The sequence below is a fragment of the Lynx canadensis genome, chromosome A1 (assembly GCF_007474595.2).
Source record: "Lynx canadensis isolate LIC74 chromosome A1, mLynCan4.pri.v2, whole genome shotgun sequence".
Lineage (NCBI taxonomy): Eukaryota > Metazoa > Chordata > Mammalia > Carnivora > Felidae > Lynx > Lynx canadensis.
This window is the reverse complement of record NC_044303.2, coordinates 156400266-156427969: the sequence shown is the minus strand read 5'-3', so window position 1 is coordinate 156427969 and position 27704 is coordinate 156400266. Positions and strand designations below refer to the sequence as shown.

Here is a 27704-nt window from a genome sequence, read left to right as displayed (position 1 = left end):
TGAAAATGGAAATACAACATATTAAAACTAGTGGGGGTGCAGCTAAAGCAGTGTTTACAGGAGCATTTATAGCATTAGCTATTTATATTAGAAACATAATAAGGTTTAAGAATGATGACCTAAGCTTCCACCTTAAGAAAATAAAGAAAAACAAATGAAATTGAAAGTAAGTAGAAGAAATAAAGAATGAAAATGAAATAAATATAAAACAGAAAAGCATTAAGAAAACAAATCAATAAAACCAAGAGCTGGTTCTTTGATGTTATCAGAAAATTTGATAAAGCCCCAGCCATTAGCTACAAATAGATAATTTTAGGTGTAAGAGAAGGGATAGCATACATATTATACAGATATTAAAAGGATAGTAAGGGAATACTATGAATAACTCTATGCCAATAAATCCAACAACACAGATAAAATGAACAAAATCCTTCAAAAATACAAACTATAAAATCTTACTAAAGAAGAAAGAGGTAACCTGAATAGGTTATTTTAATTTTATATTATTAAAGAAACAGTAAAAAAAAATCCCTTCTCAAAACTATAAACACAGATTGCATCAATGGTAAACTACCAAACATTTGTAAAGGTCACACTGAAGAAATTATAGTTATGTTAATGTAGATTTTAACTCTTCAAGATAGGTCTGGTTTTAGTATGAGAAAAAAATAGTGTATTTAAAAATTTGTTATATAAATACTAAAAAAGAGAGAGAGGGAAGCAAACCATAAGAGATTCTTAACTAAAGAGAACTATAGAGGTGGGTAGGGGAGGGCTAAATGGGTGATAGGTATTAAAGAGGCCACTTGTTGTGTTGAGCTTCTTATAGCACTTGTTGTGTTGTGTTGAGGTGTTATATGTAAGTGATTAATCACTACATTCTACTCCTGAAACCAATATTACCATATATGTTAGCTAACTAGAATTTGACTAAAAGTTTGAAATAAAAAAGCAATATTTTATGTAAATATAAAGGCAAAAAATAGGGTGTGGAATGTTTGCTTGCTTGTCTTTGTTGTCTTAAAATCTACCTTTTTCAACATTTGGATGTTGTATTTTAGCCAGCTCAAGAGAGATAATTTGTGGAGTAATTTTTACTTATCAGTTTTATCATTCATCAAGGCTATTGAATATATATTGATTAGCTCCTTTAAAAATATTTTTTAGACAGTCAGATCCTATTTTTATTTGATGAGATCTCTAGGTGTTGTTATCTAGACTTCTTCTATTGAGGAATTTTGAGTAGCAAAATCACAAAAGGAAATAATGACAATTTATGTGTATTATTGATATATTGATCCATTTATTGAAAGCATGTGGAAGCTGTTCTTTTTTAAATGTATCCTTTTTTTTTTTTTTTTACTATACTTGTAACTCTTATGTTGTTTTGTATAGGAATGCTTAATTCTGAATAGTATCCTTTAAATTAATAGTCTAAATAATTTGAGGAAGATATTTGAGGAAGGTAGACAAACTTTTTATATGTGAACAGATGCATTTGCCACTATTCTCTTATAGAGTCATATTTCTTGGGATTAAGGATTTATAAAGACAAATCTAATTTTGAGAGGCATAATACTTAATACATGATCCTGACATTTCTTTCCAGAAATCAAATTAGTTTATTCTCAAGATGCAAGTTTTCAAAACCCTGTTAAAATGAGTTTATTCTCTGAACTTGTACAGAAACCTACATATTGCTCAAATGTTATCAAAAGACCTTTTAAAAAGTGCCAAGAAATGAATTATATATTTAGGTTTATTCTTAATACTAGCAGCAGGAAGAGCACATTGTGAGCTAAATTGGTTAATTGAAGTTGGAATCAGTACTACCTTTATACATAGATCTTATACCAGAAGATAATTAAGAACTACATTAAGATAATCTTGAGGGCCAATATGCTGCAAATATTTTTATGTGGAGAAAAGCACACATATATACTATATAGAACATATAATCGTATGAATAGATTTAACACTACTTGAAAGTAAAATTTTTAATTATTATTAGTCACAACTTAAAGACAGTATACATGAGTAAGGTGATTTTGTTTTTTTCAGTGACAAAATTTCAAAATCTCATTGTTGAACAAATTTAGAGAGTAATGCACCACAACAGAGTTTGGCTGGGCAATGGTTTGGTGGTCGGTGAAAGTCTTCCAATTCTTGCTACTCAAAGTGGACCTAGGCTAAACAGTATAGCCAAAGTCTGGTAGCTTACTAGAAATGTCCATTCCCATTCCCAGGCCTCACCCTAGACCTACTGATCAGTCTATATTTTAATACTATTTCCAAGTGATTAATATGCACATTAAAATTTGAGAAGCACCAAATACCTTGTTTTGGTGAGGTATGAGAATTTGTGGGGCTATATTGCCTGGTCTTTGGAAATATTTTTAGAAATTTTAACCTTCTTTATTCCCAGCTGGTTCTCATACACTTCTCCTACTACTTGTCCAACTCCTGTTTCACACTTCTAAAGTTAAGTCGTATTTTATAGCAATTGACAGCCTCACTGGTAAATAAAAGGTGGCAGAGAGGTGCTTCTCTGTTTGTAAATTCTGGCTACAGACTAATTTAGCTTATAGAAGACATATGTACTAGATCTGTGGTGTGGTGTTGATGTTGGCTAATACTTAATTTCACTGTGCATTTCACTTAAGAAAATAAAATATAGGGGCTCCTGGGTGGCTCAGTCGGTTGAGCGTCCGACTTCGGCTCAGGTCATGATCTTGCAGTCTGTGAGTTCGAGCCCCGCGTTGGGCTCTGTGCTGACAGCTCAGAGCCTGGAGCCTGCTTTGGATTCTGTGTCTCCCTCTCTCTCTGCCCCTCCCCTGCTCATGCTCTGTCTCTCTGTCTCTCTCTGTCTCTCTCTCTCTGTCAAAAATAAACATTAAAAAAATTTTTTTAAAAGAAAATAAAATACAAAACGTTCATGTTTTGTAGTAATTCATTTGTTTAATTACTTAATACTTATATCTTAAGTTTTTCTGAATTCTTCTGCCTGGTGTAAACACTGTTCCTTAATAAAAAAATAATTGCTCTTGTTGGGGAGGAGCTGGACCTTGCCTGCACATTCTTGCTGAGTTTGCCACTTTGGAAGACTTCCATCTGCTGATTTGAGCCAGTTTCCTAGGAGAGTGGTCCTGGCTTGTGTACAGTAATGTTAGCTGACTTCTCAAAGAGTGCTGGGCCCTTGGCCCAAGGCCCCTCTCATAATGCAACCTTGTGTGTGCAGGTGTTATTTGGCCTATTGTGTTGTCCCTGTGGGACCTGAGGGCAAGGAAGACTGACACAAATACGCCCTTGTTGCTTGCTATGCCATGAGTAGCAGAAGGTTTCAGACCCTACATCTTGTGTCTTCTATGAATATCCTTGAACAGTAAGACACTAACTTTTAGCCTGCATTTAGAGTAAAATTAAAATCTCAGACCCTTCACAGTTCTTGTTTTGAGTTTGTTTTTATTAAACTCAGTCAATTTAAGCTATTGTGTAAATTTCTTGCTGTATTCTGTGGTATAGATGTTATAGTTATTTTTATTTTATGTTATTTTATGTTATTTTATGTTATTTTATTTTATTTTATTTTATTTTATTTTATTTTATTTAAGAGAGAGGTTGGCGGGGTGGGGGGGTGGGTACGGGCAAAGGGAGAGAGAGAAATCTTAAGCAGACTCCACACTCAGCACAGAGCTGGACATGGGGCTCAATCTCACAACCATGAGATCATGACCTGAGCCAAAATCAAGAATTGGATGCTTAACTGACTGAGCCACCGAGGCACCCCGCACATATTAAAGATTTTATTGCAACTATTGCTTTGTAAAAAAACTTTATGCTTTTTAATCGACATATATCATTGCCATATCATTTAGAAATAGACAATGGATTATGTTTTTCTTGGTGAATTGTATGGATCTTTGCATTATGTTGCAAATAAAGATAGTGCACCATCCCCAAATCTGTAGATTGTTTTTGCTCTTTCCTCCTTGATCTTTTCTCTGGAAGGAAAAATAGATTTGGAAATCATTTCCCTCTTTCTTACAGGGTACTCAGTTGTCAGATGGTTTGTTAGAAATGCATCCAATGTCCAGAAAGCACAATAATAACTGTTTCTCATACCTGGATCAAATTTGTGACATTAGATTGTGTAGAACTAAATTAGTGCTGTACTTGCACTCTGAACCTTGATTTTAGTTGTAATTTTGAAATAGCTAAATCATTTTCAGTTGAGGAAGAAACAGTAATGAAGTACTTTATTACTGTTGTTACCCTGGACGTTTAAAAACAAATTTTTATTGTGTAAGCACTTTTATATTTTATTTATTTTTCTGTAAGGTAATTTATCCTTTCACTCATCTTTTAAAATGCATAACTCCTCTTTTAACTTATATTTGATTTATTTGAAGTAAATAATATGAATTTTAAAACTTAGAAATTTCTCCCTTAAAAAAACAGTATGAGGGGTGCCTGGGTGGCTCAGTCGGTTAAGCGTCCGACTTCAGCTCAGGTCACGATCTTGTGGTCCGTGAGTTCGAGCCCCGCGTTGGGCTCTGGGCTGATGGCTCAGCCTGGAGCCTGCTTCCGATTCTGTGTCTCCCTCTCTCTCTGCCCCTCCCCCCATTCATGCTCTGTCTCTCTCTGTCTCAAAAATAAATACACGTTAAAAAAAATTAAAAAAAAAAAACAGTATGAGACACTAAATAATATAGTTGGAAACATAACCGCATTTCACTGTTTTCATTAGCTTTTTAGTTTGCAATAGTGTAGATTCATATGCAGTTATAAGATATAATTAGAAAAGTGGACCCTTATCCCATTTCCTCCAGTGCTAACATCTTGTATATAATAGTACAGTATTGAAACCACAGATCTGAAATTGATACAGTCAAGATATAGAACATCTGCATGACTGGTAGGATCTCATATATTGTCCTCTTATAGCCATACCTACTTCCTGCCCATCTCAGTGCCCTCCATTCTTGACCCCTGGTAATTATTAATCATTTCTCCAGTACTATGATTTTATTATTTCAATGTTCAATAAATGGAATTACAGTTGGTATGTAACCTTCTGAGATTGTCTGTTTTCATTCAGAATAAGCCTGTGAAGATTTATCCAGGTTGTTGCATGTATTAATATTTGTTTTATTATTATTTTTATTGCTGAACATTATTCCAGGGTATAGATATACCATGGCTTTTTAACCATTCACCTGTGAATGGACATCTGTGTTCCCCCCCCCCCACCCCAGTTGGAGACTCTTAGAATAAATCTGCTATAAACATCTGTATACAGGTTGTTTGTGTCAGGATAATTGCTTATTTCTCTGGCATAGTGCCCAGGAGTGCACTTCCTGGCTCGTATGGTAGTTATGTGTTTAATTTTTTTAATTTTTATTTATTTTTGAGAGAGAGAGAGGGCGTGTGCATGCACGTGAGCTGGGGAGGGGCAGCAAGAGGGGGAGACAGAGGACCTGGTGTAGACTCTGAACTGTTAGCGCAGAGCTCGATTTGGGGCTAGAACTCATGAACTGCAAGATCATGACCTGAGCCAAAGTTGGACACTTAACCAACTGAGCCACTCAGGTGCCCCTACATGTTTATTTTTTTTTAAAAACTGCCAAACTATTTTCCAGAGTGACTGTACCATTTTCCTTTCTCACCAGCAATGTGTGAGTGATCCATTTTCTCTTGATCTTCACCAAGTACTTGATATTGTCACTTATTTTTTATTTTAGCCATTCTCATAGATGTGTGATGATATTCCATTGTGATTTAAATTTGTATTTCTCCAATAGCTAATTATGTTGAACATCTTTTCATATGCTTATTTGACATCTGTATACCCTCTTCAGTGAAATGTCTCATTGTCTTTTGGTCCTTTTCTAATTGGATTGTTTGGGGTTTTTACTCTAAAATTTTATGTGTTCTTTATATATTTTAGATACTAATTCTTTTTCAGATATTTGGTTTGCAAATACAGTCAGTATTCTTTATTTATGGAATTTGTATTTGCAAATTCACCTACTTGCTAAAATTAATTTGTAACAATACCAATACTGTGGTGCTTTTGCAGTGATTTACAGATGTGCACAGAGTGGTGAAAATTTTGAATCACCTTACACACATGTTCCAGCTGAGGTCAAACAAGTTGATGCTCTGCCTCCTGTTTTAACTCTTCTGTTGTAAACTAGGTACTTTTTGCAGATATTTAGTGCCACATTTTCCTCCAGTTTTGTGCTTTTTGTTGGTGATTTTTCTCTGTAAAAAGACCTTCAAGATAGTGTTGAAGTGCCATCTACTGTTCTTGAATGCATGGAGTCTGTGAAGTGCCTAATGGAGCAAATATATATGTTAGATAAGCTTTGTTCACACATGACCTAATGGTGCTACTGACTTTAAGTTCAGTGCTAATGAATCAATATATGTTAAATAAGGTGACTTTAAACAGAAACACACATAAAACAGTATTGTATTGTATTGATTGGTTGATGAAAATGTTGTGACTAGAGTCTTGCAGGAGCCTGTATTTCAGTATTAACTATTTCACTGTTCATGGAGAGTTCGTTGAACCTATGTACTATGAGTAATGGGAATCACTTGTATGATTTTCCAGTGTATAGTGTGTCTTTTCATTCTTTTAACAGATCGTTCATAGAACATAAGTTTTTAATTCTCATGAAGTCTAGTTTTATCAGTTTTTTCTTTTATGGATCATGGTATTGGTATTAAATGTAAGGATTGTGCTTAATCCTACATCTTGCGTATTTTCTTTTATGTTTTTTCCTAGAAGTGTTATAGTTTTACATATCATATTTAAATCTATTGTCCAGTTTTAGTTAAGTTTTGTGTAAGTTATGAGCTTTAGACCAAGGTTCATTTTTTTTTGCCTATGGGTATTCACATATTCCAGGACCCTTTCTTAAAAAGACTATTATGTTTTCTTCATTGAATTGCTTTTATATCTATCTTAACATTCACTTGGGCATATATGTGTGTGTGTGTCAATGTATGAGTTTTCTGTTGTGTTTCATTGATATATATATCTGTCATTCTAACAATATCCAGTAGTTTGCATTGCTGTATCTAGGGTTAGACTGAGTCCTCCCACTTTATTTTTCTTTTTCAAAATTGTTCTATCTATTCTAGCTTCTTTACCTTTTCATATATGTTTTAAAATAATCTTGTTTGTATCTTAAAAGAGTCTTGCTTGGATTTTAATAACATGTAAGCATTAAGTTGCTTATCAATTTGTGGACAACTGACATCTTTTTATGTTGACTATTATATGAACAGGGTAGGTGTCTGCATTTCTTTATGTCTTTGATTTCTTTTATCAGCATTTTGTAGTTTTCATCATGTAAGTCCAGTACTTACTAATTGTACACCAGAATATTTCATTTGTTTTAGTGATTATGAATGGTGTTGTATTTTTAACTTAAGCATTCATATTTTCATTGCTATATATAGAAAAATGATTGATTTTTTTGTAAGTTTATCTTGTATCCTGTATTCCTTGCTACATTCACTTATTTGTTTCAGGATTTTTTTTTTTTTTCCCTTAGTAGAATCTTCGGGAGTTTCTATGTAAATAACATATCTGCAAATAGTTACGGTTTCATTTCTAACTTTCTGATTTATTTATCTCTTCTTTTCTTTTCTTATTGAACTGGCTAAACCTTCTACCACAGTGTTTTTGAATAAGGGTGTTAAAAGTACAAATGTTTGTCTTGTTCCTTGTCTTGGGAAGGAAGCATTCAATCTTTCACCATCAAGTATAGTGTTAGGTGTAGGTTTTTTGTGGATGCATTTTATGAAGTTGATTAATATAATTAGATATGTGACTCCATTTCAATTTCAAAAAGGCAGTATTTATTTTTGCTTTTGAAGTCATCTATATTTTGGTCTTTTCGTCATGTTACTGACAGCTGGAATTTGTGTACAGTTGTTAACACTGAATAATTGTTCTAACAACATTATTCAGACTCTTTATATATGGAGTAAAAAACTATCACTGTTAGTATTGAAGACACAGTAGAGAATGTTGTTTAATGTGTCCAGGCTTTTCACTCCATATCTCTGCCCGATTCCTTAGAAATCTTTGTTTGATCTTCCTCCTATAACTGTGGTTGCCTTATGTTCTCATCTACCCATTTTGTGAATCTATATCTATATCTATATCTGTATCTATATCTATGATTATTGATATGCTGGACCAGATCCTGCTGCTTACTTCTTTGACAATATATTGACTTTCTGATTCCCTGTTAATTGGAATTTCACAAATTATTTCTTTCAGTCTCTAAATGGAATTTGATGACTTTAAATGTTGACATAGATTAAAAAAAAATAAGAATATTTCCTGAGTAACATTAAGGATTCTTTCTGTAAAGAAATGGTTTGAGTATTTTAGATACAATGGACTTTGTTATTTAAAAAGTTAGAATGCATTGATGAATATACTAATGCATTGCTCATTAGATTACTAAAAAACCAATGCTCTCTGAATGTATTCACTCAATTCAGGCATTAGATCTGCCCTTTCTAACCCTTCATAGCACTCCAAGGTTTTGCCACTACGTGTGAGAACCCAAGATAAGCCTCAAACTTGGATTCTCTCTGAAGGTATAATGAGCTACCACCCCAGCCATTTGGCACATCATCCATGTTATTTTAAAGAAAAAAAAAAAGCCTTTTAGTGGAATGGGATTATTTTACTTTAGCAGTTTTCTATGTTATAAAGTTTAATTGCAAGTTTAAATGAACAGAAGTAAATTTGTGCCCATATGGCATTAAAGTATGTTAAGTTTAGGGGAGAGAAATAATATGAATAATGCTTAGAGAGGTTTTTCTGTGCCAGAAACAAAAGCATAACATTCTTAAAATTGCGTTTTCACCGAAATGTACCTGTCTAAGAAAAGAATAATATGTTTTGTGCTATTTTTTTTTTCTTTTCTTGGATCATGGGCAGTTCTAAAAGTAGAATAAGATTTGTAGTCTAGTAATGGTTTTACAAGCAGCACAGTAACTGGGCAAATAATATACTGCAAATTTCCTACATGTCTACTGATGTCATTAAACACAAGCATATTGTATTTCAGAATCATTTAGTCATCTTCACTGTTACTGACAGTTGGTGCATTAGTTCATGTTAAATGGAATATCTCTTTAAACTATTCTTGGCATTTCCTAGATTAGATGAATTATGAATTTGATTATTAAAATTAACCTTTTATGTTCATCTGGTATGTTGTTCCGAGCCAATGTCCTTTTATACTAAATTTTTATCTTTCTGCACTCTGGGAAAAAAGTCTTTATTCAGGTAGATATTTAATGCAGAGTATATATTGCATGAAATGTAGTTTGCAACATATATAGGGATCTTTTTATATACAAATATTTTACAAATATATCTTTCATGAGCCAGAAGAAGAATGGATGTACTTTATGCTTGTACATCTTTTTACTTTCTTCTTTTCCACAAAATTGATTAGGATTTTAGAAATAATAGAAATGAAAATTAGGGTAAGTTCTATTACCAATAAACTATATTTGACTTCCAAAATATATGCTAATTGATACCCCCACCCCATCTCAATACTCTCTAGGTTTTAAGAACATTTTGTTAAATTAGTTAAAGGAAAAAGATTCTAAAAAATCATGCTTGGCTATTATGTCATAGGCAGATGGGACTTCTCATTACACTCTTTATTTTATTCTTCTTCATGAATTTGTCAGTTTTTTTTTTTTCCAATTTTTAAAGAAAAGACTGCACAAATTGTTTCTTGAACCTCTTTTCCTTTGGGAATGTACTCATGCATCTACACATATCCATATTCATATATGTAAGCGTATGTGTGTATACAGATACATACACTATTGAGAGCTCTTCTTGGGCATTTGTGAACTGTTTGATCAGAGCAGAGGGATTCTGATTATTTTGCAGTGTGATAATAGAATTTAGACAGGATTCTGGAACTTAATTTATTCAGAATGAGTATTTGGGGTCAGTATAACAATATTCAAAGTTGTGGAGAATACCTGAGCAAAAAATAGCGTAAGTCATTGACTATAAGTCGGTTAAAAATATTTTCTAGTTGCTGAAAGTTGTGTCTGTCCTATTTTTACAGGTGAAATAGTCTGAGGCAGAGGTTCATTGATTACATGAGATTATCAAATCTTGAATTAGAAAGTGATATATTTCAAGGACATTTGAACTCCTTTTTCTAGAGTAACTTTGTCTAGGAGTTAGAACAGATATAACTTGGAAAAGGGAAGACTAGGTTTTGAAAATGTTTACAGATACTAGGTTTTGCAAACCTAAGATTAAATTTGGGTTTTGATTGCTACAAAGTATGTAGAGTATACTATGTGAAAAGATTTTGTGTATTTTTGAGGTTTGGTTAGGGTCCTGAAATATCTCACTGAATGCAGAATAACTAGTTGAAGCTCTCCCTGGGTACTTAGAAAACATATTTAGTGTTCATTTATACTGATTTCCCATCTAGCTCCTAGAAACTGTTTTTTGTGCTATGCTAATGTTAAAATCAACTCAGGGGCACAAGTAGTGTGTCTGATAAAACGTTTGTTGGCTAAAACCTAGTATGGCTGAACCTGATATCTTCTGGAGCTTGACAACTTGCTCAAACAACTGATGTTTGGTAATGGTTGATTTGGTAGAAATATTAAAGAAAAATACAGTGTGAGTATTGACAACTGGGAAGTAAAAACAGCTGGCAGATAAACTTGGCACAGACAAGAGGTGAAAGATTTAGTCAGGAATTAATGCAGTCTATAAGATAATAAAGAGATATCCTATTTATTTCTTTCCTTTTAATATCTCTCTCCTCTTAGAGTTGTTACTGGGAATTTTCTAAGCACCTATTATACATTTCAAATTTGGGCTTTACTATCCACAGTACTCTCTCTGTAAAATTGTAAACTACTTACATTGTAATAGAATTGGGAAATGTTAATATTATTAAAATAGCTCTTTAATTCATAATTTTTGAAGATATACTTTCACTAACATTTTTTATATTAGTGCATTTATAGGACTGAGCAAAATATTTTATAGTAGATGGTGTGAATATTTTACTTTGAGTCAACAGTGCAAAAGAACAACAAAAGATGTATGGGGAATTCTCTTATGAGCTAGCAAGTCTGTGGATTTAATTTGAATTCACTGAAGAGAGTGGACTTCGTAGATTCACAGTTAATGAGCCATTTCTCTTAAAGTATTCTGTCACTATGGGATTGCATACAGTTAGAACTGACAGTTGGAAACGTGCTGAGATAGGAAAACTAAAAAACAGCTGTCTCTCTGGGCAAATGGTACCAGCTGGTAAGGCTCTCCAAAGCAAAATATTTTATATAATAAAATAGCTTTCAGATATTACTGAAATTACATATTATATATTTAAGATAATTTTTTTTAGTTCATTTGCTTTTAACAAGCCAAGATACAAGATATTTTTTCAGTTTAAGAAGTTTTGTATTTTATTGACAACTAATCTCTTTAGCATGTACTCATTAAATTAATATATAATCCTTTAGAGTTTACTTTTTGAAACTGTTTAGGGATCATTGGAAAGGTGTTTTAGTTTCTTACATGGTTTTTAGAAGTAGGAACATTTTTTTTATACTAGATCTTTCCCAGAATGAAATCTACTTTTAAAATGTCTTGAATTGTATTCGAAACGGTTATATTCTCATACTCTGAGAAAAGATTTACCTCTGAGCCTTAAATTTTCATTCCTGTTCTTTTGATATTGTCATTCTGACTGATAAAAATTAACATTTGGGTTTGTAAAGAATACTGTATTTTGTCTAAGTAGGAATCTATGACTTTTTTTTGGCAGAATGGTCTTTATTGAATTTCTAGAATGCCTTTATTCTGAGTCCCCTTAGTTTTCATACATGGAGAAACTGTATAATTAATGTCTATACAAAAAGAAGTAGGCAAATGACTGGTGTATATTAGAGACTTCTTTAGAAATTCATCCTTTCAATCTTAAGAAAAACCTTAGCTAAAAGTAATAACTCTAGGGGCACCTGGGTGGCTCAGTCGGTTAAGTGTCCGACTTCATTCAGCTCAGGTCATGATCTCTTGGTTTGTGGCTTCGAGCCCCGTGTCGGGCTCTGTGCTGACAGCTCAGAGCATGGAGCTTGCTTCAGATTCTGTGTCTTCCTGTTGCTCTGCCCTTCCCCTTCTCACACTCTCTCTCACAAGTAAACAAACATTAAAAAATAATAAAAAATAAAGTAATAAATCTAACTTAATATATTGTGTTTTGGGTACTAATCCATTTTACCTCCTTTTGGCTATTAACTCTGCCACTTTGTTTGACTTCACTGTTGATTGCCCTAGGGTTTACAATAGGCATCCCTAATTTACCACAGTTTGTCTTCAAATAAAACATTTTAACAATGTTTGTTCTTCCAGTCCATGAACATGGGATGTTTTTCTATTTCTTGGTGTCTTCTTCAGTCTCTTTCATAAGTGGTTTGTTGAATTTGATGGGAGTTATCTTTGCTTCTTGAATTTTGATGTCTGTGTCTTTCACCAAACGATGGAACTTTTCAGCTATAATTTGCTCTTATAAACCTTCTGCTCCTTTTTCTCTCTATTCATTTTCTGGGACTCCACACAAGAAACAATAGGTGTTGGTGACGATAAGGAGAAAGGGAAACGCTCTTGCACTGTTGGTGGGAATGCAAACTGGTGCAGCCACTCTGGAGAACAGTATGGAAATTCCTTCAGAAACTAAAAATAGAACTACCCTATGATCTAGCAATTGCACTGTTAGGTATTTACCCAAAAGATACAAATAACAGATTCATAGGGGTACATGTACCCCAATGTTTATAGCAGCATTATCAACAATAGCCAAACTATGGAGAGAGCCCAAATGTCCATCATCAGATGAATGGATAAAGAACATGTGGTATACAATGGAGTATTACTCACCCATCAAAAAATGAAATCTTACCATTTGCAATGACTTGGATGAAGCTAGAATGTATTATGCCAAGTGAAATAAGTCAATCAGAGAAGGACTAATATACCATGTGATTTCACTCATGTGTGGAATTTAAAAACAAAACAGATGAGGGGCGCCTGGGTGGCGCAGTCGGTTAAGCGTCCGACTTCAGCCAGGTCACGATCTCGCGGTCCATGAGTTCGAGCCCCGCGTCAGGCTCTGGGCTGATGGCTCAGAGCCTGGAGCCTGTTTCTGATTCTGTGTCTCCCTCTCTCTCTGCCCCTCCCCCGTTCATGCTCTGTCTCGCTCTGTCCCAAAAATAAATAAACGTTGGAAAAAAAAAATTAAAAAAAACAAAACAAAACAGATGAACATATGTGAAGTTGGGAGGGGCAGGAGAAAAGAGAGGGAAGCAAACCATAAGAGACTCTAAAAAGACAGACAACAAACAGGGTTGATGGAGGGAGGTTGGTGGGGGATGGACTGGATGGGTGATGGGTACTAAGGATGGCATTTGGTGTGAAGAGCCCTGGGTGTTGTATGTAAGTGATGAATTGCTGAATTCTGTTCCTGTTACCAATATTGTACTGTATGTTAACTAACAAAAATTTAACTTTAAAAAAGGGGAAAAAATAAAATCACCATAAAAAATAAAACATCCAAGTGAATGTAAAAAAAAAAAAAAGAATGTCTAATTTAAACAATTAAAATTACTTGTATTTTACCTGTCACAGAGACTTACACCACTTTAAACATCCTTTTGTGTTTCTGTTCTCGCCTGCTGGTATTAGGTTACTAAAACCTTTTAACTTCAGTTTTACATCACACTCTCTCTTAACATCTTTATTGACTTTGTAACATAGGACATGCAGTGTATCATATAAAGTCAGACTAGATTCTAGACTTTAGGGCAGGCAGATTCCGTAGGTTTGAATACAGACTCCAAAACTTATTTAGCTATGTGACCATGGGTAGCGTACATAACCTTTTTAAAGCTTTGGTTTCCTTCTTTACACTATAGAGTTCCTGTGAAGATTACAGGAATAAAGATTTATTAAAGGAACTTAGGTTAGTGTGAGTGTTAGTTTGAGTGTTTGCTATTATTATTGCCGTTGACTCAAAAAATAATTCAGTTTCCGTTACATGAGTTAGGCTTTAGATATTCAGCCTGAGACAAATATATGTAGTTGCTCCTCTTCCAAAGCTCCAAATCTAATGGCAAAGACATATTTTGGGAAAAACATCATTAATGATCTAAGTGTTAGGAAAGAGGAATGCATGATTCTTACCTGTGTGGGTAGTTTGGGGGCCAGGCAAGGAAGATGTTAAACTAAATAAGCAAAGAATAGGAAGACCATTCCAAGCAAAGCCACATTGTTTGCAAAGGTTGTGATTTGGAAAAGATCCTGAGAATTCAGAAGAATCCTGTGGCTACATAAGACAGAAAATGAGGAAAGAGAGTAGTGTAAATGAAACTTGAGAAGTAGGCAGTACCAGATCAGACAGGTTGTTGCACAATCTAAGGATTGGGGTCTTACCCTAATAGCACTGGGAAGTCATCTGATTTGCATTTTTAAATATTTGTTTATTCTTTTTAAGTAGGCCCCGCATCCAATGTGGGGTTCATATCCAGGACCCCGAAATCAAGAGTCATGTGCTCTACTGACTGAGGCAGCCAGGTGCTCCCAGATTTCCATTTTTAAATGAGAAATATGCCTGCTAACAGTAACTAGGATTTGAAGGGAGTAGTTATTAAGTATAGCAGAAGGGAGATACAGTACTAATTAAGGAAGGGATATACCTTTTGGTAGACTACATTGGACTAGAATGGTGAGAGTAGAATGAGGAAATGTGGAGGTCTTCAAGTTTTAGCTTGAGGGACTTGATTGATGGTAAGCAGAGGATGAAGGAGAAGGACTGAAGATTTCTAGGCTTCCAGCTTGAGCAGTTAGGTGGATGGTGGTGCCATTTATGGAGTTGATGAATGTACTAGAGGAAAATAAGTTTGGATATGTATAGATGGATTTACTTTGAACATAGTCAGTTTGAGGTGCCCGTGAAATCTCTAGGAGGAGATATCAGTTGGTACATTTATAAATCTGTTGCTCTTTAAGGTATTTAAGAATCCGGTTATTGGGGAAAATATGAAAATAAGGACGACTCTTCTGTAGAAGGGGTAAAAGGAAAATGTGAGAGCATCTGAGCTGAAGCTAATCTAAATGAAGGACAGCTGGGCATACAGACTAGAACTCCAGAGAATGCTAATGGAAAGTTGGAGAAATGAATTTTATTTCAAAGATATGCTGAAAAAGCAGTTACCTTAAAGGACTAAAGATTAGAATGTGCCCACTGACAATGAAGTATAAAAGCTTTTAAGAGGAAAAATAGCAATCAGATGAAGACAGTTTTAGTGAAATTTAAGAGATAGTTATGACTTAAGAGGATATGCACCTGAGGTAAATATACTTTAGTTCATTCCATAGAACTCATTGCCATCCATAGTCTCTTTAATGTAAAGATGTGAGAGGAACCCTTGTAGGTCTAACCAAACTGACATTATTGAATAATATTAAACTTTAACTATTAAGAAATTTTATGTTTTTTTCTCTTCCTCCTTTTTCCCTCATCCCTTCTGCTTCTATCTCTCCCTCCTCTCCACCCCTCCCTGCCTCCATCTTTTCCTTCCTCCCTAGGAGGGAGCTAGGACGGAATGTAGAGTTGTGATAAATGGGATATTAAGAGAGAAAAGTTTTTGTTGTTTTTTAAACCGTTAGGTGACTTACTGGTCAGATCTTTATTTTAAATGATTTTGAGTCCCAGTATAATACAGTTGGCCCTTGAATAACACAGGTCTTGAACTGTGCGAATCCACCACAGATTTTTTTGTTTAATGAATACACTACAGTACTGTAAATGTAGTTTCTCTTCCTTATGATTTCCTTAATAACATTCTCTCTTCTCTAGCTAAATTTATTGTAAGAATACAGTACAAAATATATATAACAAAATATGGGTTATTTAACTGACTGTGTTATTTATTGGTAAGGCTTCCAGTCAATAGTAGGCGAGTATCAGTTCAGCTTTTGAGTTATATGCAGATTTTCACCTGTCCTGTATTTCTTATGGTTCTTGACAAACTGAAGAGTCACATGTTTGCAATCACTACCGATCATTTTTCATTCTTTCGTTGTTGTTATATTGCTCATCTACCCTGTGGTTGATGCTATGATAAAGTAGAGTAGGTTATAATTCTTGCTTTTAAGGTGCTCACTTAAGTGGGCAAATGAGAATGTGAGATAATCAAAATGGAACACTAAATTTCATTAGAATGGTAGAGTTCATTGGCAGAATAAGTGAGAACTTCAAGTAAGAGGCAGCATTTGAATTGAGTTTAAAGAATAATGGGGGAAGTTAACAGAATTTTAGAAATTGAGGTGGGAGATAAGCAGTGGCACAAACTTAGCAAACTCTTAAGACTTACTCCATTGAGCCCTTGATTTTGACAAGCAGTAATGGATGAAAATTATCCCCATATAGTATAGTTGTGGTCTTGTCATAACATTTCAAGAAATTAAAATGTTTTAATGAAAGCAAATTGTTGTTATCCTATTTGTCATCTGCCACATTTCAGTTGAAATACTTGTGAAAATAGATGCAGTGTCAGTAGCACCTGAAGTAGGAATATGAACAGTTTGGGAAATTTTAAAATAGCTTTGTATTTTGATACAATTTCACACTTACAGAAAAGTTGCATGATTATAAGGAATCATGTATATTATATATTATATAATTATTTTTTTGAACCATTTGAGAGTAAGTTGGAAACATCATGCCCTTTTACTAGTAATACATTTGTGTGTATTTTCAAAGAACAAGGACATTCTCTTGATAACTACAGTGCAATTAGCAGAATCAGGAAATTTTTTATTTTAAGTTTATTTATTTTTGAGAGACAGAGAGAGCATGAGCAGAGGAGGAGCAGAGAGAGAGGGAGACACAGAATCCGAAGCAGGATCCAGGCTCTGAGCTGTCAGCACAGAGCCCCAGGCAAGGCTAGAACCCACAAATCGTGAGATCATGACCTGAGCTGAAGTCACATGCTTGACGAGTTGAGCCACCCAGGCGCCCTGGGAATTTTTTTGTTTTGATTCAGTATAATGCAGTCTACAGGCCACGTTTAAATTTTGCTAGTTGTTATATAATGCACTTGATAGCTAATTTTCAAGTCCAGGATCAAATCCAGGTTTGCACACTGCATTTAATTGTTATGTCCCTTTATTCTCTTTTACTATGGAACCATTCTTTAGCCTTTCTTTATATTTCTTGACGTTGATATTTTTTTGAAGAGTTCAGGCTGTCATATGTATTCTCATGATTACATTCAGATTATGCATTTTTGACAGAAGTACCCCGGAAGTGACTTTTTGTCCTGCGTGTATGATATCAAGAGTGCATGATTTTGAATGAATGAATATAGTCAGTAATCTTGTAGTAACATTATACGGTGACAGATGTTGAGTAGACATTGTGCTGAACATTTCAATATATATATAAATGTTGAATCACTATGCTGTACACCTGATACTAATATTATATGCCAACTATATTCAAATTTTTAAAAAAAGAGTACATTTTTGTTTTGGTTGCTCTGATACTCGTGATGTCTGTTAGATCATACCATATGTTATTATCATTTTTCTCTCTGTAAATAAGTACTTTTTGGACAGATACTTGAGACTATCTTCTTTATGAAACTTTGACCTATTAATTTTAGCATCTACTGATGTTTTTTAATTTCCATGATTTCTCCTATATATGTTAGTTGGCATTCTACATAAGAAAAGAGCTTTCTTTTAAGTGGCTGAGTCAGTTGGGTGTCCAGTCTTGATTTCGGCTCAGGTTATGATCCCAGGGTCGTGGGGATGAAGACCCACATTAGGCTCCACACGCCATGGTGAGTGTAGAGTCTGCGTAAAATTCTCTCTCTCCCTCTGGCCTTTTCCCCACCTTGCATATGCTCTCTCTCTCTCTCTCTCTCTCTCTAAAAAAGAAATAATATGGGGCGCCTGGGTGGCTCAGTTGGTTAAGCGTCCGACTTCAGCTCAGGTCACGATCTCGCAGTCCGTGAGTTCGAGCCCCGCGTCGGGCTCTGGGCTGATGGCTCAGAGCCTGGAGCCTGCTTCCAATTCTGTGTCTCCCTCTCTCTCTTCCCCTCCCCCGTTCATGCTCTGTCTCTCTCTGTCTCAAAAATAAACAAACTTAAAAAAAATTTTTTTTTAAATAAATAAATAAGAAATAATAATAAAAGGAGCTTTTTATTTTTTTATTTACTTTATTCATTCAGTTCTTTATATTATTACAGACTCATAGATTCTTATTCAGTGAGCTGTATACTCTGTTGCTGTCATCATTCTAACGTCCAAATCATTCCACATTTGGCCAGAAGGATTCTTATCAAGCAGTTTTTTGTGTTCTTTTAACATTTATTCATTGCTGTTTCAGTATAACCTACTTTTTGGTACAAAAAAACCCCTTTTTTTCAGATTTCAATTTTCTGTCTACCAAACCCGAAATCAACCTCTTCTCTTGGATTTTTGGTTCCTTCTAATGGAGAATGGCATATAAAGCCCAAGCTTCTGAATCAACCCTCTCTCCAATGAGCTTTGGTTACTTTTATTAGAAAAACGTTTACATATGTATACATACATAAATATGCCACATACACACCAAGATCTGTGCCTTGGTGGCTTTGTCATTGCTTAGTCTCTCAGCAAATGTGTTTGTGTCTGTGTATATACATGCATATGTATATTGATAGTTTTTAGTCTCTGTAGATAGGTCAGTATCAAAATAAATAAGATATACATATGTATGTATATGTGCTTGGGTGTGTATACACTCATGTAGATATACACCTATATCGTCTTATCTATATGGATGGATATACAGTAAAACATTGGATGGCGAGTAACTTGTTCTGCATGTGTTCTGCAAGATGAGCAAACATTTTTAATTTTAACTTTAGATAAACGAGCAATGTCTTTCAATAATAAGTAGTATGTGATGCTGAATGTCACATGATCACAACTGAGCCAGTGGTTCCTCTCTCTCTCTCTCCGGGATTGTGGGTAATCATCAATACAATGTTGCGTTTCCATGATCCTCAAAAGGGGGCAAAAGCAAGTGTCATTGGATAGGTTCCTTGTTAAACTTGCAAGGAAAGAAAAAGATTCCATCGAGCCAATAGATAGCAGTGAATCCATTAGTGATAGTAAAAGGCATCCTACACAATAACCGTCTTCTCTCTGATTTCCCTCACACCAGCCACAAAGGTTCTCAAGGGTAAGTGCAGGTTATTTGTTTATTTTTCTGTATATTTTGTATTTTCTTTTTTATTTTGTATTATATTACAGTATTGTAATCATTTTTATATGAATATTTTTTGGGTTGTGGAATGAATCATCTGAGTTTCCATTATTTTTTCTGGGGAAATTCACTTTGATATACAAGTGCTTTGGATTACAAGCATGTTTCCGCAATGAATTATGCTCATAAACCAAGGTTTTATTGTATTTGTAAATTTTAAATACATATTAAAATATATGAGATACACACACACATGCAACGCAACAAATAGAAGTGCATATACTGATATCAAGAATTTTTTAATTAATCAAAGCTCAGGTGAAGCCCTAAGACAGAATAATGAGACCTTAGAAAGGAGAGAACTGTAGGTGATTTCTTTCTACTAAGCTCTTAGTGCATTCACCAAACCACAACCTCAAAAACTGAAGGGAGATGACTTTTCTCAGAGGTAGCCAAGAATCTCCTACCCACTTCCTAGGCCAGTAACATGAAACTGTTGCTGAATTGCACTCTTACAGTTAGCACTATGAAGTGACTAGGTATCTTATATCTAATGAGGATGTAGAGATAGTAATTAAGAAGGAGTTGAGGCTGGAGGGGCTGTAGAAGTGGCATACTCTGGAAACTGTAGTATTTCATTCAGTGTTTCTGGCAATAAAAGTACTACAGATGCTCAAATTACCTAGTGGTAAAAGTCACTCTCAAAACAACATAAACTAGCTTTGGAATCAGCCATGCTGAATTTTAGCTGCAATATTTTTTGCAAATAAACAGCAAATAAAATATTATAAAATGCCCCAAATTAAACTCTATCTTATTCATATTAGCTACTGTTTTTCACCTTAAAATCTGAGAACACCATGTGTATTGTATCAAATATTTTAGTCTGAAATTTATGAGACTAAGAAATCCCCAGAAAGAATTGGGAGGATAAATGAGTAGTCAACTGGGTTACAAGGTTCTCTTTTTTAGGCTTGTTTCTGCTATTTCAGTAGTGAATAATTAGAGAAAAATAAAAATCAAAAGATTATTGGGTACCTAATCCCACTTTTGTGTGAGGTATAATCAAGTGCAAGCTATAGCCTTTATTCTCAAGGAATGTAATCAAGTAGAGGAAATAAGACTTAAAGAGGTAGTATTCTGAATTGGTGAAAGATTCAGGAAGTACACTGAGTCCTCAAGAAGGTTAATAAGACAAAATTCACACCTAGACATGATAGTAAATCTGAAGTCCATGAAAGACATAGAGAACATTATAAAAGAAACCAGAGAATGAAGCCTGATTACCGACAAGCTCAATTAGACCTATAGCAGAAGTTTTCACTGCAACTATGAAAACCAGAAAATACCAGAGAAAATAATTATTGATCTAGAATTTTATGCCCAAATAAAGCTATCCATTGTTGAGCCCTAAAAGTAAAAGTTACATTGAATATTTCTAACTTTCTGTTTTGGGGACAACATGTTCTAAGTCAAGTCATTGCTTAGAGCTAAAATTCCCTACCAATTGCACTTTATTTGTTTAGAAACAAAATGAGTAAGACTGATTTCTTAAAAGCCATGGAGTTTTTTATTCTTAATTAAATTTTGTTTTGTTTTTCTTTTTCTTTTGATGAACACACATCTTCATTGTGGAGTTTAATTGTGGAGTTTGCTCTGTTAATCTTCAGATCAATATCTGGGGTGTTTAGGATGATTTGATAGTTATCTAGTTGTGTTTGTGGGACTAGATGAGCCTAGGGTCCTCCTAGTCCACTGCCATCTTGCTCAAAACATCCCCACCTTGGAGCTTAAGTGTTATTTTTATTAATAAGCGAAGTGGAACTGAGTAACACATAATAGATACAATTTAGAATGGATTGTGTTAAAAGCAAAATTCTCTCTCCAAAATATTGTCAAACTTCCAATATGGTAAAACCTCATAATATCAAACTTTTTTTACATTTGTGATACATTTATAAGTCACACTTCTACACTGACTTCTCTTGACTTATTTGTGAAATCAGAGCTTTCTAATTAAATGAATAATATTAAAAGGAGATGCTTAGGTAGAACTAAGCTGTTTTCAACTGTTCTATAAATATCTATTTAATGAAAATACCATGTACGTTATTATGTTAAGTAGGAACTGAGAGTAAACCGTTGCTTTACTGTTAAAATCATTTAATTTCATTTTGTCATTTAGAACTAGATTTTTACCAGGTTGGTTAGCCTAAGGCTCTTTAAAAGCTGTTCCTTTTAAAACATTTTAAAATTCAAATTTTATTAATTCATAATTCAGATAGGTAACCTATGGAATCTATTTTCTGATGTTTTCTTTGATTGCAGGAGGCAGAGGTATAGTTAAATTTTTCAGAATTTTTCTTTCAGTTCATTTTATTTACCTTTGCACCTCAAATCAGGATACTCTTAACATTTAGTTATTCTCTTTATGGGTATATATGACTAACAGTTTATGAGGTTTGTCATTTTGTGTTTTGGGCTGAAGTTCTTACTCTCCTAATAAGCCCAATAGACAAGTTTTTATCTTATATTTTTAATAAAGTTGTGAAATAAAAATTGTTATTGCTGTGAGTCAATCAGGCCAAATTTAGTTTGTTGCTAATGAGAGGATTTTCTTCAGAGTAAGAAAGAACGGAAGCTTTACAATTTAGTAAAGTGAACTTTATATTTTCACTTAATTATTTATATTAATTCTCTTTTAACCAGTCATATCTCTTGTCGTATATGTTTATCATCTCACTTAATTTCTTAAGTCCAGTTCCAAAAGGGTCTGAAATGTATTCTGGGTAGCTTCTTAGTGTCACCCACTGTACTCCCCCACGCCGCCAGAATAATTTTAGTGCTTTTGTAGTTGTAAAGGGTACCAGTATTCACTTCTTGTTTAAGGATCAGAAATAAAGCTGAAATGTATGAGATACATTATAAACACACAGCAATTGCTCAATAAATCTCTAAGGTAAATTTATTGCAGAGTGAACATATCTTTTCTGTTGGAAGTACCTCATTGAGAGTATATATCAGACTTCATTTTCCTTCCTTCTGTGGTCTATTTCTTTGATCATTCCTCCTCACTTTGTTAAAACTTTGTTTAGTTTCTAGATCAATTAGCCCTGAGCTAGAAAAAGTTAGTTAGACTCTAATTCCTTAGAAAGCATTATTCTCTTGGTAGCCAACAATCAATTTCATGAATATATAGTCTTAAAATTATTTTTCTATCTTTTCCATTGTGGTTTTATTTTTGTATATCTGGCTTCTTCTTAGGAATTAAAAGAAATCCAGGAAAATTGTCAGTAGTAATTTTTTTCTTTCTGCTGTTTCTTTCAAGTAACAGCATAGTGTTTCACAGGTAGTGCCAGTATTTATAACAGTGTTCTCAGTTTCTGTCTCCTGTAACTAATAACCTTGCTGTCATTCATTTTACTTTTCTATAAGCTATAATCACAAAATACATTCTAGCTGTTATTTTGCACAAACTGTTATCTGTTAGATCAATTAAGAATAAGAAAATTTAAAAAAGTATATTTTACCTTTATTGGTTCTTTCTCTCATACTATTCCTTTCTTTAGGTACATTCTGACCTATATAATTTTCTTTCCCTCTGAATAATTTCTTATAGTGTGTTTTGCAAGGCAGTTCTACTTGCAAAAAAATTCCCTCAATTTTTTTTTGTCTGAGAAAGTCTATTTCTCTTTCATTTTTGAAGCATGATTTTATTGGATACAGAATTTTAGATTGATGGGTTTTTTTCTTTCAACACTCAATATTTCAGTCCTCTTGCTTACATTGTTTCTAAGAGAAGTGTGATGTAATTCTTATCCTTTTTCTTCTGTAGCTAAATTCCCCCACATTCCCCACTTCTCCGAATCCCCCTTGTCCCTGGTGTACCTTCTTTCCCGATACTCTCTTTGTATTTGGTTTTGTGTAGTTTTAATATGATAAAACTAGTTATTGTTTTTGGTACTTATCTTTTTTGGAGTTCTCTATACTACCTGGATCTGTAGTTTTGTGTCTGTCATTAACTTTGGGAAATTCTGAGCCATTATTTTACTTCACATAGTTCTTTTATTCCTTTCTTTTTATCCTCCTTCGGGTATTCCCATTATACGTATGTTAAACCTGTTACAGTTGTCCCACTCACATAAACTGTTCCACTTTTTCATTGTTTTTCTTTTTTCTCTTTACATTTTTGTTTTGGAACTGTCTATTGACATATCTGGAAACTCTGATTCTTTTTTTTTTTTCCCCCTCAGCCATGTCCAATTTATTGATGAGTGCATGAAAGGCATTCTTTATTTTTGTTATGTGTTTTTTATTTAGCATTTATTTTTTATTCTTTCATAGAGTTTCCATCTCTCTGCTTACATATTTACCTATTCTTTTATGTTGCCCACTTTTTCCAGTAAATTCTTCAGCATGTAATCATAGTTGTTTTAAATTCTAAGTCTGATAATTCCAAATTTTCTGCCCTGAGTCTGGTTCTGATGCTAGATTTATGTCTTCAGACTGTTTCTTTTTGTCTTTTATTATGGCTGGTTATTTTTTGTTGAAAGCTGGGCATGCTGTTTTGGGTAAAAGGAACTTTGGTAGATGGATCATTAGTTTGAAGTTTTATGTTTATCTGGCTAAGAGTTAGGTTGTGTTTTCTATTTGCTATATAGCTCTCGTGTCCAAGGCTAAAATTTCCTCTTCTTAGTTTCTATCTTCCTTCTTTGAGTTTTCCTAGAGACCTTAAATAGGGTGTGACTCCTACAGTTCTTTAGCTATAACTCCCTGTTATTTTATAGGAACACTACAGATCTGAGGATCATGTAGTGAGGTGTGGGAGGAAATATTCTATTCTTCATTAGGTCTCAGTCTTTTAGGGAGCCTGAATTGGGCATTTCCTTTCCCTCATGTCAATTAGGCTCTGGTAAAATAGTTTCTCTTATGGGCAGGCCTTATTAAGGAAGACAGAAAGGTCTAGAATATTTTTAAATGATTACTTTTCCCTTACACACTGCTAGAAACAGAAAGGGATTTTTCTCTAGTCTTCACAGAGAGAACCTAGTAGGGCTCCTAGAAATAAAATTCACGAAAGTTTGGAGACTCTGTCTTTAAGGCTGTACACCTACTGTTTTTAATTCTTAAGCTAGTGTTTGAATTGTTTTATATTATGGTGTAGAGGAAAGTTGAGAATTAATTGTAATATTGTATTTTATATTGACTTAAGGTATGAACTGCTGAAATAGTTTAATTATTGAATTCTCAAATTACGTTTCTGAAGTATTTTGCTTAGTGGTAGAAGTCATTTGGGTTTGAACTAAGTTTAATTGTTTTTATTATTGCTTTAAATGTAAGGATCTTTTGTGATTCATAGGTAATAGGAAATTTTTGGAAATTATAAGTTACTCATTTTAGCTAATCTCATTTAGTTATTTTTCTTGAAGTGGCAGAGCATTATATGACTTCATACATACTTTTGTCTGACCCTACATATTTTTAGTTTATTTTTTCCAGTTTACAACACTGCTGCCTTCGGGTAACAGTATAATGAACATAATTTTAACTACTACATTAAGATATGGGAATACTATTTGATTAGTAACTATTAATTACTGCCTCATTCTAGTATAGTGAGTGTTGTAGTGTTTGAAATTATCATTATTAGTCAAGGAAGCGATGTTCTAGCATGCATCTACTATACTCTTTCAAAATGAATTAATACATATACATAGAAGAAAGGATTTTGACCTCCTTCAAGACATCTTAATTTTCTAAAAAAAAAATCATCTTCTTATTTTGCTTCATAAAATTTGACTTTTAATTATGTTGCTGCTAAAATTATCCTCTGAGATATTGTGCATAGATGATTAAAGATTTTTTTTTTTTTGAGGGAACGACACTCCTTAAAATGACCATTGAAATCTATTAAATCATTGCTTTTACTCAGCATCTCTTTCCTCATTCTCTTTCCTGTTCTTCATAGAAATAGTACATTAGTTTTCTAGTTTTGTGGTAACAAATTACTGTAAATTCAATGGCTTAAAACCACACAAATATACTACCTCCTACTTCTGTAGGTCAGAGGTCCAGTATGATTGTCACCAGACTGAAATCAAGGTATGCACAGGCTATATTCCTTTTTGGAGGCTCTAGGAGAGAATCCACTTACTGCTTATTTGAGTTGTTGGCAGAATTCAGTTCCTTGTAAATACAGAACTGAGGTCTTGTTTTCTTACTGGCTGTTTAAAGGTTATTGTGCCTTTTAGAAGCCACCACATTTGGTTTATGGTCTCCTTCCTCCAACTTCAAAACCAGCAATGACCATTCAAGGTCTTTTCACTTTACATCCCTTTCTTCTTCTATGATCTTCCACTTTTAAGGAGTTAAAGGATTAGATTGGGCCAATTTGGATAATCCAGGAAAATCTCCCCATCTCTGGTCCTTCACCTTAATCATATCTGCAAAGTTCCTTTTACCATGTAACATAAAATATGAATAGGTTTCTGGAGTTAGAGTGTGGACATCTTTGGGGAACTGTGTTTCTGCCTGCTGCAAACAATAATACTAATTGGTGCCAGATTTTTCTGGAATAATTTTCCTTTTTTTTTTTTGTTTAGAATACCTCTGACCTTTCACTTTTTGATTCAGTAAATACAAAAGAGGTGTTAGAATTTAGTCAAGATACAAATTCCTATATGGAAATACAAATCAGATACTATTCCTATATGGAAATTGTAGGGAAATAGGTTCTAGAAACACTGAAAAAAGCAGAGTATTGCCTTGAAAAGCAGAAAGTCCTTGTATATTTTTGTGAGTTTATATTAAGTGGCCCTAAATTTTAGTATTAAGGTTCACAGTTATTCACACAGCAGCAAGAAGTATGCCATCACAGGTAATCAGTAAGAAGTCTCCAAATTTAGTATCAAAACTTTTCAGTTATGAAATAAGTAAGTACTAGGGATGTAGTGTACAACATGATCACTATGTCGGATACATAGAGGAGTTTTTAAGAGAATAAATCCTAAGGGTTCTCATCACAAGGAGAAAGTTTTTTTCCTTTTTAAAATTTTTGTTCTTTATTTTTTTTTGTTTTATCTACATGAGAAGTTGGAGGTTAGCTGAACCTGTTGTAATCATCTCACAGTATATGTAGATGAAACCATCATGCTGTAATGCCTTAAACTTACAGAGATGCATGTCAATTATTTCTCAATAAAACTGGAGGGAAAACATTCAAAGATAGAAACTCATTCAGAGTAATAACATAATAATTCATGTGGGTCTTGATAATGGATGACATTACATCTTAATGTGTTTTTTCCCCCCCCCACCTAGATCATCACGAAATATGTATATGAACTCCTGGAAAAGGACTGTAATTTGAAAAAAATCTCTATACCAGTAAGTCCTGTTTTTAAAAATGCTTAAACTTCCAAATGAGTTAGTTTTCAATTCAGGAGAAAATGGTTATATTAGTTTAACTGTGGTAAGTTTAAATGTTAAGGTTCTAATATGTTGATATTGATAATGATAATATTAAATACATCTGTATACCGCATTTCATTGTGCACAATAGTTCTTTGAAAGTAGTACTTTTAAATGTAGAGGCAAAAAATACTAATAACCAGACTTTTTTGAAAAAGGTGATGCATTTAAAAGGACTACCCCATCTGCCCGTTCTCGTTTAATTTATATAATTTATTTTTACTTACATATTTGAAGTAAACTAAGGTACTTATTGTTGCACTACAAATACACCATCTCTTTAAATATTTCTTGATTGTTTATATTTTTATGTCCATGTTATTTCCTCTGGATATTCCCAAATTCATTCCTCATGCTTCCTGGTTTTTGCAGAGCATTCTTTTCAAATTTTGTACATTTTGCCATTTTATAGTGAAAAAGTTTGAGATTTGTTCTCAGTATCAAATTTGCAAAAAAGTGTTTTAATGTAAAACCTGAAATAGTAAGCAAAAAACTGAAGAAATAGTTATCTTATATGTGAAATGATGGTGGTACTAGATTACATGATCCTTGATATTGCTGACAACTCTCTGATTTTATGATATATAAAAATCTGGAAGGCTTAATGAATAATTAATTTAAGGCACAAAACTGTGCATATAATTACTTTGTTTACATGAAATTTTGCATGAGATTTTTAAATTCCTTGGATAATGTTACTCTATGAATTGGAGCGTTTGAGGATTTCTTAATAATATTTATCCTCACAAATTAATTCATACTTCAATATTTAAAAGGAAAATCTATCTTATATTTAGTTTTACATAAGTAAGCTAAAATGCTAGGTCACAATGCTAATCATTTATTCATTTATTCAACAAATATTTGTTTAAGTGTCTTTTA

General features: G+C 33.6%; 1 protein-coding gene across 8 annotated transcripts in view; it reads left to right on the top strand.

Annotated features, from left to right (window-relative positions):
* Nucleotides 1-27704, top strand: part of FAM172A (family with sequence similarity 172 member A) — a 436993-nt gene that overhangs the window by 79088 nt on the left and 330201 nt on the right. For 7 of the 8 annotated variants that reach the window (XM_030324802.1, XM_030324762.1, XM_030324744.1 and 4 more), the window contains one exon: nt 26673-26738. The exons of the other annotated variant lie outside the window; for it this stretch is intronic. In XM_030324802.1, the coding sequence (XP_030180662.1) occupies nt 26673-26738 (66 nt within the window). The remainder of the gene's footprint in view (nt 1-26672; nt 26739-27704) is intronic. 8 annotated transcript variants of the gene reach the window in all.